Source organism: Salmo salar, chromosome ssa05 (assembly GCF_905237065.1).
Source record: "Salmo salar chromosome ssa05, Ssal_v3.1, whole genome shotgun sequence".
NCBI lineage: Eukaryota > Metazoa > Chordata > Actinopteri > Salmoniformes > Salmonidae > Salmo > Salmo salar.
Window position 1 is genome coordinate 37,286,123 of NC_059446.1, and position 13,574 is coordinate 37,299,696.

At 43.9% G+C, this 13,574-nt stretch overlaps 1 protein-coding gene across 1 annotated transcript; it reads left to right on the top strand.

The window, feature by feature from the left end:
* Positions 1-5,063: 5,063 nt before the first annotated feature.
* Positions 5,064-9,799, top strand: prp19 (PRP19/PSO4 homolog (S. cerevisiae)). The gene is given in 16 exon segments (NM_001173881.1): positions 5,064-5,207; positions 5,423-5,572; positions 5,750-5,826; positions 5,938-6,079; positions 6,195-6,268; positions 6,391-6,456; positions 6,601-6,642; positions 6,778-6,852; positions 6,984-7,059; positions 7,173-7,282; positions 7,527-7,682; positions 7,856-7,925; positions 8,020-8,193; positions 8,283-8,365; positions 8,495-8,600; positions 8,779-9,799. Coding segments are annotated over 16 exon segments (1,518 nt in total). The 5' UTR covers positions 5,064-5,188; the 3' UTR covers positions 8,877-9,799.
* Positions 9,800-13,574: the final 3,775 nt, after the last annotated feature.

Consider the following 13,574-nt stretch of genomic DNA (forward strand, 5'->3'; position numbering starts at 1 on the left):
GGATACCAGGGCCAGGTCGATTAGAAAGGCTTGCTCGTTGAAATGTTTCAGGGAGCGTTTGACAGTGATGAGTGGAGGTCGTTTGACCGCTGACCCATTACGGGTGCAGGCAATGAGGCAGTGATCGCTGAGATCTTGGTTGAAAACAGCAGAGGTGTATTTAGAGGGCACGTTGGTTAGGATGATATCTATGAGGGTGCCAGTGTTTGCGGCTTTGGGGTTGTACCTGGTGGGTTCATTAATAATTTGTGTGAGATTGAGGGCATCAAGCTTGGATTGTAGGATGGCCGGGGTGTTAAGCATGTCCCAGTTTAGGTCACCTAGTTTAGGTCATATATAAACGTAAGCAAGGTGTGAAATGATTGTTAGTCAAATATTATATATGTTTGGGCTTCTTGCTGTCTATTTGCAGTCTACAAATGATATGTAATTATGTTCCAGCCCCCAGACCATTGCTGAAGAAAGAATCTGCCTGTGGCTGAATCTAGTTGATGATACCTAATCTATAGTCTGCTGCCAACCCCCCTGACACAGTGGGTGTCTCTCTACAGCTGTCTTGGGTCTGTCCTCAGAACATGCACCTCTATATCCTAGTGAGTGCCCTTCTCAGCATCCCTGTCTCTTTGGGTGAGTTGGACTTTTTTCCGTTTTAGTATTATAGCATTTGCATCCAGTTGTAGATGGTTGTTTAACCTATGATTACTTTACAGTAGTAATATGTTGGAAGAATTTCATTTGACTCCCAATCTCTCTCTCTCTCCCCCTAGCTTTCTCTTTGGGTGGGTCATGTCGTCGTCGTTGTTGTCTCACAAAAAGTCACACATGGATTTGAAAAATTCTGTATTTTCTTTTGATAATCTCTGGCATTGTCCTCCTCTCTCCTCCCATAACTCACACTATTTGTCCCTCTCTTTTTCAGGTTGGAATGAAGACTTACATATAGTGTGTTCTGGTCGAGAGTTCCGCCTGCCGGTCTACTCAGGCTCAAGAATCGTGACCTTTACCCCCAGCTACCCTCCAGGACAAAGAAGAGTGCTTCTGGAGAACAACAATGTAGGTTGTGTGTGTGTGTGTGTGTTTGTGTGTGTGGGTTGGTTCTTCTATTCTTGTGGGGACCTCATATCCCCAAATGTCCCCACAAGGATAGTAAAACATTCTCCCTTGTGGGGACATTTCCTACATCCCCATGAGGAAAAAGGCTATTTTAAGCTTAGGCGTTATGGTTACAATTAATGTAAGGGGTTGGGGGTTAGGTTCAGGTAAAATACGATTTTGAATGGAAATGAATTTTCGATCCCCACGAGGATAGAAGTACATAACGTGTGTTTAAGTGTGTGTGTGTTCTTCTATGCTAAGCACTATTGTGTGTTTATAGTTGAAGGACCCGCGGTTTGAGTGGACGAAAGATAGGACGTTGCTGCTGAAAGACATCACACACCGTGACCAGGGGCTCTACTCTATCAAACTGTCCTCTGGATTCACCTATGAGACCGTTCGCCTCACTGTCTCAGGTACAGGGGCTCAGGGGCTCCCGAATGGTGCAGTGGTCGAAGGCACTGCATCTCAGTGCTAGAGGCGTCACTACAGACCCTGGTTTGAGTCCAGGCTGTATCACAAGCAGCCTTGATTGGGAGTCCCATAGGGCGGTGCACAGTTGGCCCAGCGTGGTTAGGGTTTGGCCGAGGTAGGCCGTCATTGTAAATAATAATTTGTTCTTAACTGACTTGCATAGTTAAATAAAATAAAAAATATATTTAAAAAAATTCTGCCGCAGGGAATACATCTCTCCATTTCTTTGTCTATTTTTTTCTCTATTTCTTGCTCTCTCTTATCTCTCTTATCTCTATGATATTGTATAATGATTAATTGTATCTGTTGAAATTAATTGTATGAACTTTGAAACATTGTATAACTCTCAAGATAATCTCTCCCTGTTTTGCTTTCTTTCACCCTTTCTCAGAATGTATAAAAACCTTCCGTCTGGGCTATGGGGAAACCTTTCAGCACAACATCCCTAAATATGGCTCCGTGCTGGAGTTCTCTCCCGGGGCTCCCCCTCTGACTCCCAGACGGTATTACTGTGGAACCGGATGGACCCTGAGACCAGCGAGGCGAGCCGGGGGAGGCTAGGTTCAAGTGGGAGGGTCTGGGTGGCAGAGAGGGTGACCCAGGCAGACCAGGGAAACTACACCCTCCGAGACGAGAATGGGAAAGTAATCTCCCGCAGCAAGTTGACTGTCAATGGTGAGCACTAGAAAGATCAAAGAGATCTGGATGAAGGGGAGAGCGAAATGAAAAGGGAGATGGAGAGAGGGAGATGGGATCGGAGGCTAGGAGAGAAGAGATTGCGATATTAGATCTGACAAATGGTCAAAACTGACTCATAATCCAAACTGACTCTTAATTGTATCTGATTCTTTCTTTCATCCTGATGCCCCTCATCGTCCTCATGTCCCCTCCTTAATTTCTCCTTTTTCTTTTCCTTTACACTCTTTCCAATTCTCTCTCTCTCATTATCCCATGTGTGGGTGCAGGGCACAACTTCAATGTCACCCGCTTCTTCACGGAGTCTCTAAACCTTCCCCTTTTTCTCCCTGTCCCTCATGTCCAACTCATTTTTACCCCGTCCCTGCACCTCTCCAACCCCTCCAACGTGCCCCTTGAGTCCCGGTACTCTCGCCCCGTGCAGCTGATCAGGGATGGCCAGATTGTGGACCAGGACCCCCGGTACTGGGGCCTCCTCTCTCTGGGGAGAAACGGGACTGTCAACGAGGTGGTCATCACCAGGCTGAGTGCAAAGCATGATGGGATGTATGAGATCCGAGATCAGGGCGGCAACCTGGTGTCGTCCACCATTCTCCATGTGGTCGGTGAGTGACTTGTGTGTGTGTGAGTGAGCAGGAGCTTTCCCCTTTACATGATGCAGAGATATCTTTCTTGAACTCCCCGCTCACTTACTCTTTCTCCCTTCCTTTTTCTCTCTCCAGATAAGACTGCTAGATGGAGAGCAGTCCTCAAGTCCATCAGTGTTCCTTTTGGCATGTTTGTGACTTTGGCTGGTTTCATCCTATTTATGAAGCGCTACACTAACTGCAGCCTCACTATGATAATCAATGGCCTAAGAGGTCACCATACAACAGCATCTAACCATCAAAGAGTCAATGTCCAGGTGAGGGGATGTTCTGAATGAGCTTGACGGATGTAGAGTGAGAGATGTTTGTGAGTTTGGTAGGTAGAAGAAATATGGTGGGGTTACGAGTGGTTATTGGAGGGTTTGTGTGTGCGCAATGCAATGAGCCTGTTGTCATGGTACTATGTTGTCCATCCATTTCAACTGTGTGATGTTATAGAATTCTGCCAGAGTGTCAGAGTAAAAGTCCTTTGCGCCAGTTTGAATCTCCTCCTGCATCAGGTCCTTACACATTTAAATTGGGTCAATGGTCACATACAGTTTCATGCTTCTCTGTGGATTGTTAGTTTGTATCGCTGTGCGTTCCCCTGTCTACTCAATATTTATATTTACATAGTTGTTTTGTTTGTCATCTGCAGGACTACAGTCCACCCAGCCCTCCAGCCCTCTGGCATTTACAGTCATTCAAAGCAGATTGTAACGCCAAAAATATGGATCCCCAGACCTACACATTCGGTATGTAGGCGGTGAAGTTGTAAATGTAGGCTCTTTTCACCATTATTATAGATTTCTATATTATGTGTCTTTCTCAGGGTTACATTCCTGTCGTGGACAGTGCACCACTTGTAGTGGACAGTGGACCACAGCCCTCCCCTGAGCTAGTGAGGACAGCGAGACAACAGGAGACAGATAGACTTAGAGTTGAGACTGCCACTACTCACACTCCTAGTGAAGAGGTAAATACACACACTGTTTCTATTTTCTGTCTCACAATGGACAATTAAGTTATATTCTGCTCTTTCGTTTTGTCATTGACTCTCTCTTCTCAGGAGACTGCTGACAGAGAGAGGGAGATCTCCTTTCCCATCGCTGGCACCTCAGACTGCCTCCACTCATCTGAAGACTGCTTTCAGTTCCAGATCAAGAAAGAGGGAGACAAGGAGAGCAAAGCAAAAGACTACTTCTCCACACTTCCACTGGACACAGATACCTTGGAGACTTGCAGCATCTACACTTCTGAAAAACTCAACTTCTTATAGAGCACAGAGAAGAGGAGTGAATGGAGGTAAAGAAAGAGTGGGAGGAGAGAAAATAGTGGAGGGCGATATGATTAAACTGTTCACGGGTGATTTTGTAATTATAGTGCCTTCACTTTCAGAACCCTATTTGGATCTGTTTGGGTATTGCGTATTACTTCATATAATTTCTTTATGATCATGTCATTATCATTCATTTTAAGAATGAGATGAGCAATATCCTCCATTTTGGCATATCGCTCCTTTGTACAACTGGCATGGTAATGTTTCCAAAAATCAACCTGCCGATTACTTTGTGCTACCTACCTAGGAACCCTCAGGACCACACATTTAAACCTTTTCTGTAAGCTATAGATGACTGTATATGTGTGTAAATATATGGGAGTTATGTTAGGATGGAGAAGAGATGTCAACATTAAAGAAGAGATGAGGAATTCTCTGATTTTGTAATATGGGAATTGCCTCTCAATTTAAAATCATATCTGCATGTGTTACCTACTATTAAACAAGTAAATTAACACAAAATAATTCAAAATAAACTTTTATTAGATTACATATCTTTACATAAGATATAAACTTTCTTTGTGATTGCCATAAAGTGGTGCACATGATTAAATTACTGTTACATTATTTCACCACGTATTCACATTGTCATTGAGGTTTTATAGAATGGATTATAATATGTTTGAAGTCATATACTTTCCCCAATGTTTTGTGTATTAACGTATCATTGGCTTGTTCGTCAAGTAATGAATGAAGCTCGAGAAAATAAAACGAATTTTAAATCTAGTTATGAAAGTGTCTTAGTCATGACAGTGGGGGAACGAAGAAGAGCTAGCTTTGGAGGACTGATGGTATCCCAGCGTGCACTGTTTTCGATGCGGCCAGCGTGCGAACTTGGCACAAAACAAAAATAAAGTAGGCGCAATAGTTGCCTTTTAGGCAAGACTTTCAAGATAGTTTGCCATCAAGCGTGACACAAAAAATCGTGTTTAGCTACAGAGGGACGTGCACTTGAAATATGTCTTTGGTTTGCGCAAGTAAGTTGAACATGCTTCTGAAGTTGAATGAGCTAGTTCGCTTACCTAGCACCCTGCTAGCTAACGTTAGTGTGGCGAGCTAGTAACTGATGCATTGTATTTGTAGTCTGTCACTTTTCTGCAACATGGTATTCATGGTGGCTTACTAGTTATATTATCTAGCCATGAAACAATAGCTAACAATTGTATGTATCCATTTATGTTACCCCACTTAGTTTCCAATGAGGTCCCGGAGCACCCTTGCGTGTCCCCAGTGTCTAACCAGGTGTTCGAGCGCCGACTGATCGAGAAGTTCATCGCAGAGAATGGCGTGGATCCCATGAATAGCCAACCACTGTCGGAAGAGCAACTTATCGATATTAAAGGTGAACAGGGCGGGGATAGACAGTTAACGTAATCGGTCGAATCGATTACACAAAGTATGTATTTATGTACTGATTTTAGTTTTGGCTTAGAAGGAAATCCTAAGTAGGTTCCATGTATTCGAAGAGATGTTTTCGTAATGGATTTGAATTAATGTTGTGCTGCCTTCTGTTGCCCAGTGTCTCATCCTATCCGACCAAAGGCTCCCTCTTCTACCAGTATCCCTGCCATACTCAAGGCTCTGCAAGATGAGTGGGTGAGTGTCTAGGCAGACTGGTTTGTAGTCTACCTGTGGACAGTGTTATGACAGAATACTCTTCCTCTGTATTATTAAATCTTTCCCTTAATGTCTTCTGTCTCTTTCAAGGATGCAGTCATGTTGCACAGTTTCACTCTGAGGCAGCAGCTACAGACGACTCGCCAGGAGCTCTCTCACGCCCTGTACCAGCATGACGCAGCCTGCAGAGTCATTGCGCGTCTTACCAAGGAGGTCACTGCAGCCAGAGAGGGTAAGAGAGGGCCAAGGGATCTCTATAGTCTGAAGTCGCTTCCTCATCTTCTCTCATCATTCACTGACCTGTGAAGGCAAAATGCTTACTCTTTGCCCATTCTCCCATTCAACAGCCCTGGCCACACTCAAGCCCCAAGCCGGATTGGTGGCCCCTCAGGCTATGCCCGCCTCTCAGCCAGCCGGTGGGGTGAGTGATTAGTGCTGATTCCTATCCATCAAACAGGATTCCTGTCCATCAGAGATTGAGGGTAGATGCTCTCTCTTTTCTAAGTATTCTTCTCTCTATTGTTTTGACTCTCCCTTTCTCAGGGTTCTGGTGGGGAACCAATGGAGGTTAGTGTGCAGGTGGGAATGACTCCAGAGATCATCCAGAAGGTAAGAGCTAATTTCCTATTTTTCTTTTTACCCCCTGTGATTAGTGTTCTCATTACTCTGAGACCCTCTCAATATGGGAATGGATTTGTGATTCATTGAATTCTCATTAGTCTCTTTCCTGCTCCTCTACTGTTCTGTTTTCAGCTTCAAGATAAGGCTACTGTCCTTACCACAGAGAGAAAGAAGGTAAGACTTTCATTCAAGAAAATGTCTGTCGTGCGTTGAAGGCTTGCAGAGATGGATGATAAACCACTCAATCTTTTTAATAAACTAATTTTGTCCCTTATGTTTGCTCACTCCTCCCTTTCTCTCCCTAACCAGAGAGGAAAGACTGTGCCAGAGGAGCTGGTCAGGGCTGAGGATCTGAGCAAGTACCGCCAAGTAGCTTCCCACGCTGTGAGTACTGCTATCTGTAGGACTGTAATAACCTGTAGTTGGGCTGACTGTGCTGCTTAGCACTACTGAGGTTGCCCTTAACTGTCTGTCTGTCCGTCCATATAGTGACCATGTTCTTTTGAATGTCTCAGGGACTTCACAGTGCCAGTGTCCCAGGAATCCTGTGTATGGACCTCTGTCCTTCAGACACCAACAAAGTACTCACTGGTAAGCACCCCTGCTTTTTCTAACAGCTTTTTATTTTCTCTCCATCTCTTTTCCTTGCATATGTAAATAGAACTATCAATCAAATATAATTGATGACTATCTTGTGTTGAAAGGTGGGGCTGATAAGAATGTGGTGGTATTTGATAAGAAGGAGGAGCAGATCATTGCCACCCTCAAGGGTCACACCAAGAAGGTCACCTCTGTCATCTACCACCCCTCCCAGGTAACAGACCTGTCTATACACCTGTCTAGCTCCTAATATTTTATGGAAATTAACTCAATTATGCTTCATATGCTACTTTTCAACATTGTGTATACAGTGAAATTAAAATAAAGTTAAAAGGTAAGTTGATTTGTGGTATCTATATACCCCGGTTTAAAATGTGTTGTAGTTTGTAAATCTCCCGTGCCTAATTTCCTTCCTCACTTTAGTTTCTTTGTATTTTCCATCTTTCTTTCCTCTCCAGTCTGTGGTGTTCTCTGCCTCTCCAGACAGCACCATCCGGGTGTGGTCTGTTACTGGGGGCAACTGTATCCAGGTGGTGCGAGCGCACGAGGCGAGCGTGACCGGGCTGTCACTTCACGCAACCGGGGACTACCTTCTCAGCTCTTCCGAAGACCAGGTCAGTCCATTGTACTGGTAGAACACCTGAGTCCAGCATGTTGTTACAACTCCTGAGTCCACTGGTCCATTGAATAGAATGGCACCAGCTGCACTGTTGTCAATAGTAAATGTAATGGTACCTCTGTGTTGGTGGATGTATGTTAACACTGCATTCCTCTCTATCTTTCTCAGTACTGGGCCTTCTCGGATATCCAAACTGGCCAAGTCCTTACCAAAGTCACAGATGAGGCTGCTGGTGTTGGTAAGCGTGTTTGTGGTCAGGTCTATGTGTGTGGACACGAAAGATGGGTTACTATTTTTGTCTATGTCTCATATCTCTTTCCCCCCCCACTCAGCTCTGACTTGTGCTCAGTTCCACCCTGACGGTCTGATCTTCGGGACGGGAACCTCCGACTCCCAGATCAAGATCTGGGATCTGAAGGAGCGCACAAATGTGGCCAACTTCCCCGGCCACTCTGGCCCTGTCACCTCCATCGCCTTCTCTGAGAACGGATACTACCTGGCCACAGGTCAGTCGCTCTCCAACCTCACAAAACAGTGTAAATAATGTTGGATTCCTCATGGATTCCCTGACCCAGTGTCTCACTCTGTGCTCCAGGTGCCCAGGACAGCTCTGTGAAGCTGTGGGATCTGAGGAAACTGAAGAACTTCAAGACCATCGCCCTGGACAACAACTATGAGGTGATAATGAGAGTCTGTTAGCTACAGATATGGGTCAACTTCTCACTAATAAATTTAGCTCATTTACTGCAAATAACATGGTTGTTTCTTGCAGAGTTTTTCACTGGAATCTTATTCACTCTCTCTCAGGTTAAGTCTCTGGTGTTTGATCAGAGTGGTACATACTTGGCTGTGGGTGGATCCGACATCAGGGTGTACATCTGCAAGCAGTGGTCGGAGGTCCTCAACTTCAGCGGTGAGAAAAACTGAACAGAATATTTAACTCAACTTTCATCAGACCTTGTGTGCTCACTGTACAAATCATACATACACATGGTTAGGAAAAACTCACTGTCCTATTGCATGTGTCATGTTACACCGAGTCAACTTAAACATATATATATTTTAAAACATTTTTCTTCCTCTTTTTCCAGACCATTCTGGCCTGGTGACAGGGGTGGCGTTCGGAGACAATGCTCAGTTCCTTTCCTCCGCTGGAATGGACAGAAGCCTCAAGTTCTACAGCCTGTAGATTAGTACAGACGGATGGATAAAGTGAGAGAAAAGAGTGAGGATAACATTGGAGGGTTCTGGTTAGGCCTAATCTCGAATCTAGACCAGTGTGATAATTTTGACTCTGCTACACAGCTATCCGTTTTGAGAAATATGGACCGGTGACCAGGGCGTAGACGGTTGAATCCTTATGATGTATTTGATGTTCTTGTATTGCTGAGATCAGAATCCCTATCCGAGGTGCGTTCAATATGGGAAATAGCTTGCGAGCATTGGCTAATGTTAGCAACCGTATTCCATTTGTTTTGTGTTAGCCGCGACCGTCAGCGAACAGTCTGGGAATATAATGTACAGCGAACGTAAGTGTCTGTTTCTGGTCTAAACTGCTGCTAAAAATAATAAAGTGGCCATGTAGACTTTCTACTATATTTAGTAGGAGTAGGTAAGTCGTTTTCAGTTTGAATATTGTTGTTAAAAAGCCACAGTAATCTTTAAAAAATAATAATTGCTGTTTGATGTTTCACCGTAACATTTTGGAATGTTCATTCAAATCGTTCAACTGAAATTGTTACTCTGGTAGCAAGCCTTGTTTAACTCGCCTCTGGCCTAGGCAGGCGCTTTTTAGTCAGAGTTACCAGCAGATTATGAACTTAGCATTTTGAAAATTGACCTGTAGTTATTTAGGATCCCAGGGTGGGTGGACGAATGGGTGCTACGGTATTTACTTTTCCCTTCATGTATTCTTCTTAAATCCCCTCCCTAAACCTCTGTTCTTCTCCTTTCAGTGGTTAGACCAACAGCTCTCAGCTGTTGAAATATAATTTGTTTTTAACTGTTTTCACATTGTGTAAGCCAATTCTCTATATTGCTGTGTTTATTCAAAGGTCTCCTTTCCCTTCCACCCTTTTTACACCTCAATAAATCAAGTTATTTTTGTAGTAACAGCCAGCTATTTGCTTGATTAATGGAATGTATTGTATATGCCTCAAGTTGACATTTCAGCCTGTTTGAGGCACCAGTATGACTTTGATCCCAATAGACTGTGTGCTCTGCTTTGTACATGTCTCTATGGCAGGGTGGATTGGTCATCTAGCTGGTTGAAATTGACAATGTTTTATATATAAAAATAAAACAATGAAAAAGGTGACATGGCTGGATAAAAAAAAAAAAAATGGTGAGTAATTTCTCTGTTATAATGAGCCTTTGGTTGATCGGTGAGCAATGGCAGGTGTGGTGATAAAGATGATTTGTCACCATAGCAGGTTAGGATAATTAACGTGGCTGGTTAGGAGAACTAATGTAGGAAGTTAGGTGAATTAGCTTAGCGGTTAGAGCTTTAGGCCAGTAACCAAAAGGTTGTTCGTTCAAATTCCCAAGGTGAAAAATCTGTCAGACTCCCCGAGCTGACAAGGTGAATCTGTCGCTGTGCCCTTGAGCAAGACCCTTAACCCTAATTGCTACTGGGTTACTGTTGATAATGGCTGACTGACCGTGATCCCACTCCGAAGGTGCCTCGGGTAGTTGGGATATGCAAAAAAACACATTTCCAATTCACACATGCGTATAATACCCACTTGTACATGTGAAATAGGACAAATATAAGCACCCACCAAATTATTATTAGCGTAGCAGGTTAGGAGAAGGAGGTTAAGGTCACCGGAAAAACATCCCCACTGCATGATGCTGCCATCACCGTGCTTCACTGTAGGGATGGTGCTAGGTTTTCTCCAGGCATAACGCTTGGCTTTCAGGCCAAAGAGTTCAATCTTGGTTTCATCAGACCAGAGAACCTTGTTTCTCGTGGTCAGTGTTCTTTTTAGATTCCTTTTTGGCATACTCCCAAGTGGGCTGTCATGTGGCTTTTACTGAGGAGTGGCTTCCGTCTGGCCAATCTACCATGAAGGCCTGATTGGTGGAGTGCTGCAGAGATGGTTGTCCTTCTGGAAGGTTCTTCCATCTCCACAGAGGAACTCTGTAGCTCTGTCAGAGTGACCATTTGATTCTTGGTCACCTCCCTTGATTGCTCAGTTTGGCTGGGTGGCCAGCTCTAGGAAGTGTCTTGGTGGTTCCAAACTTCTTCCATTTAAGAATGATGGAAGTCGCTGTGTTCTTGGGGACCTTCAATGCTGCAGAAATGTTTTGGTACCCTTCCCCAGATCTGGGCCTCGACACAATCCTGTCTCGTAGCTCTACAGGCAATTCCTTCGACCTCATGGCTTGGTTTTTGCTCTGACATTCACTGTCAACTGTGGGACCTTACATAGACAAGTGTGTGCCTTTCCAAATCATGTCCAATCAATTGAATTTACTACAGGTGGACACCAGGTTGTAGAAACATTTCAAGGATGATCAATGGAAACAGGATGAACCTGAGCTCAATTTTGAGTCTCGTAGCAAAGGGTCTGAATAGTTATGTAAATAAGGTATTTCTGTTTTTTTTTTTTTTTAATACATTTGCAAAAATTTCTAAAAATGATTTTTGCGTTGTCATTTTTATTTTATTTCACCTTTATTTAACCAAGTAGGCTAGTTGAGAACAAGTTCACATTTGCAACTGCGACCTGGCCAAGATAAAGCATAGCAATTCGACACATACAACAACACAGAGTTACACATGGAATAAACAAAACATAGTCAATAATATAGTAGAACAAAATAAAACAAAAAGTCTATATACAGTGAGTGCAAATGGATAAGGGAGTTAAGGCAATAAATAGGCCATGGTGGCGAAGTAATTACAATATAGCAATTAAAGACTGGAATGGTAGATGTGCAGAAGATGAATGTGCAAGTAGAGATACTGGGGTGCAAAGGAGCAAGATAAATAAATACAGTATGGGGATGAGGTAGGTAGATAGATGGGCTGTTTACAGATGGGCTATGTACAGGTGCAGTGATCTGTGAGCTGCTCTGACCGCTGGTGTTAAAGCTAGTGAGGGAGATACAGTGGGGGGAAAAAGTATTTGATCTCCTACGTTTGCCCACTTACAAAGAAATGATCAGTCTATAATTTTAATGGTAGGTTTATTTGAACAGTGAGAGACAGAATAACAAAAATATCCAGAAAAACGCATGTCAAAAATGTTATAAAATGATTTGCATTTTAATGAGGGAAATAAGTATTTGACCCCTCTGCAAAACAGGACTTAGTACTTGGTGGCAAAACCCTTGTTGGCAATCACAGAGGTCAGACGTTTCTTGCAGTTGGCCACCAGGTTTGCACACATCTCAGGAGGGATTTTGTCCCACTCCTCTTTGCAGATCTTCTCCAAGTCATTAAGGTTTTGAGGCTGACGTTTGAGAACTCGAACCTTCAGCTCCCTCCATAGATTTTCTATGGGATTAAGGTCAGGAGACTGGCTAGGCCACTCCAGGACCTTAATGTGCTTTTTCTTGAGCCACTCCTTTGTTGCCTTGGCCGTGTGTTTTGGGTCATTGTCATGCTGGAATACCCATCCACGACCCATTTTCAATGCCCTGGCTGAGGGAAGGAGGTTCTCACCCAAGATTTGACAGTACATGGCCCCGTCAAATGATGCGGTGAAGTTGTCCTGTCCCCTTAGCAGAAAAACACCCCCAAAGCATAATGTTTCCACCTCCATGTTTGACGGTGGAGATGGTGCTCTTGGGGTCATAGGCAGCATTCCTCCTCCTCCAAAGACGGCGAGTTGAGTTGATGCCAAAAAGCTCCATTTTGGTCTCATCTGACCACAACACTTTCACCAGTTGTCCTCTGAATCATTCAGATGTTCATTGGCAAACTTCAGACGGGCATGTATATGTATTCTTGAGCAGGGAGACCTTGCGGGCGCTGCAGGATTTCAGTCCTTCACGGCGTAGTGTGTTACCAATAGTTTTTTTGGTGACTATGGTCCCAGCTGCCTTGAGATCATTGACAAGATCCTCCCGTGTAGTTCTGGGCTGATTCCTCACCGTTCTCAAGATCATTGCAACCCCACGAGGTGAGATCTTGCATGGAGCCCCAGGCCGAGGGATATTGACAGTTCTTTTGTGTTTCTTCCATTTGCGAATAATTGCACCAAATGTTGTCACCTTCTCACCAAGCTGCTTGGCGATGGTCTTGTAGCCCATTCCAGCCTTGTGTAGGTCTACAATCTTGTCCCTGACATCCTTGGAGAGCTCTTTGGTCTTGGCAATGGTGGAGAGTTTGGAATCTGATTGATTGATTGATTGCTTCTGTGGACAGGTGTCTTTTTTACAGGTAACAAGCTGCGGTTAGGAGCACTCCCTTTAAGAGTGTGCTCCTAATCTCAGCTCGTTACCTGTATAAAAGACACCTGGGAACCAGAAATCTTTCTGATTGAGAGGGGGCTCAAATACTTATTTCCCTCATTAAAATGCAAATCAATTTATAACATTTTTGACATGTGTTTTTCTGGATATTTTTGTTGTTATTCTGTCTCTCACTGTTCAAATAAACGTACCATTAAAATTATAGACTGATCCTTTCTTTATCAGTGGGCAAACTTACAAAATCAGCAGGGGATCAAATACTTCTTTTCGCCACTGTATGAGTCTCCAGCTTCAGTGATTTTTGCAGTTCGTTCCAGTCATTGGCAGCAGAGAACTGGAAGGAAAGATGACCAAGGAGGAATTGGCTTTGGGGGTGACCAGTGAGATATAACTGCTGGAGTGCGTGCTACAAGTGGGTGCTGCTATGGTGACCAGTGAGCTGAGATAAGGTGGGGCTTTACCT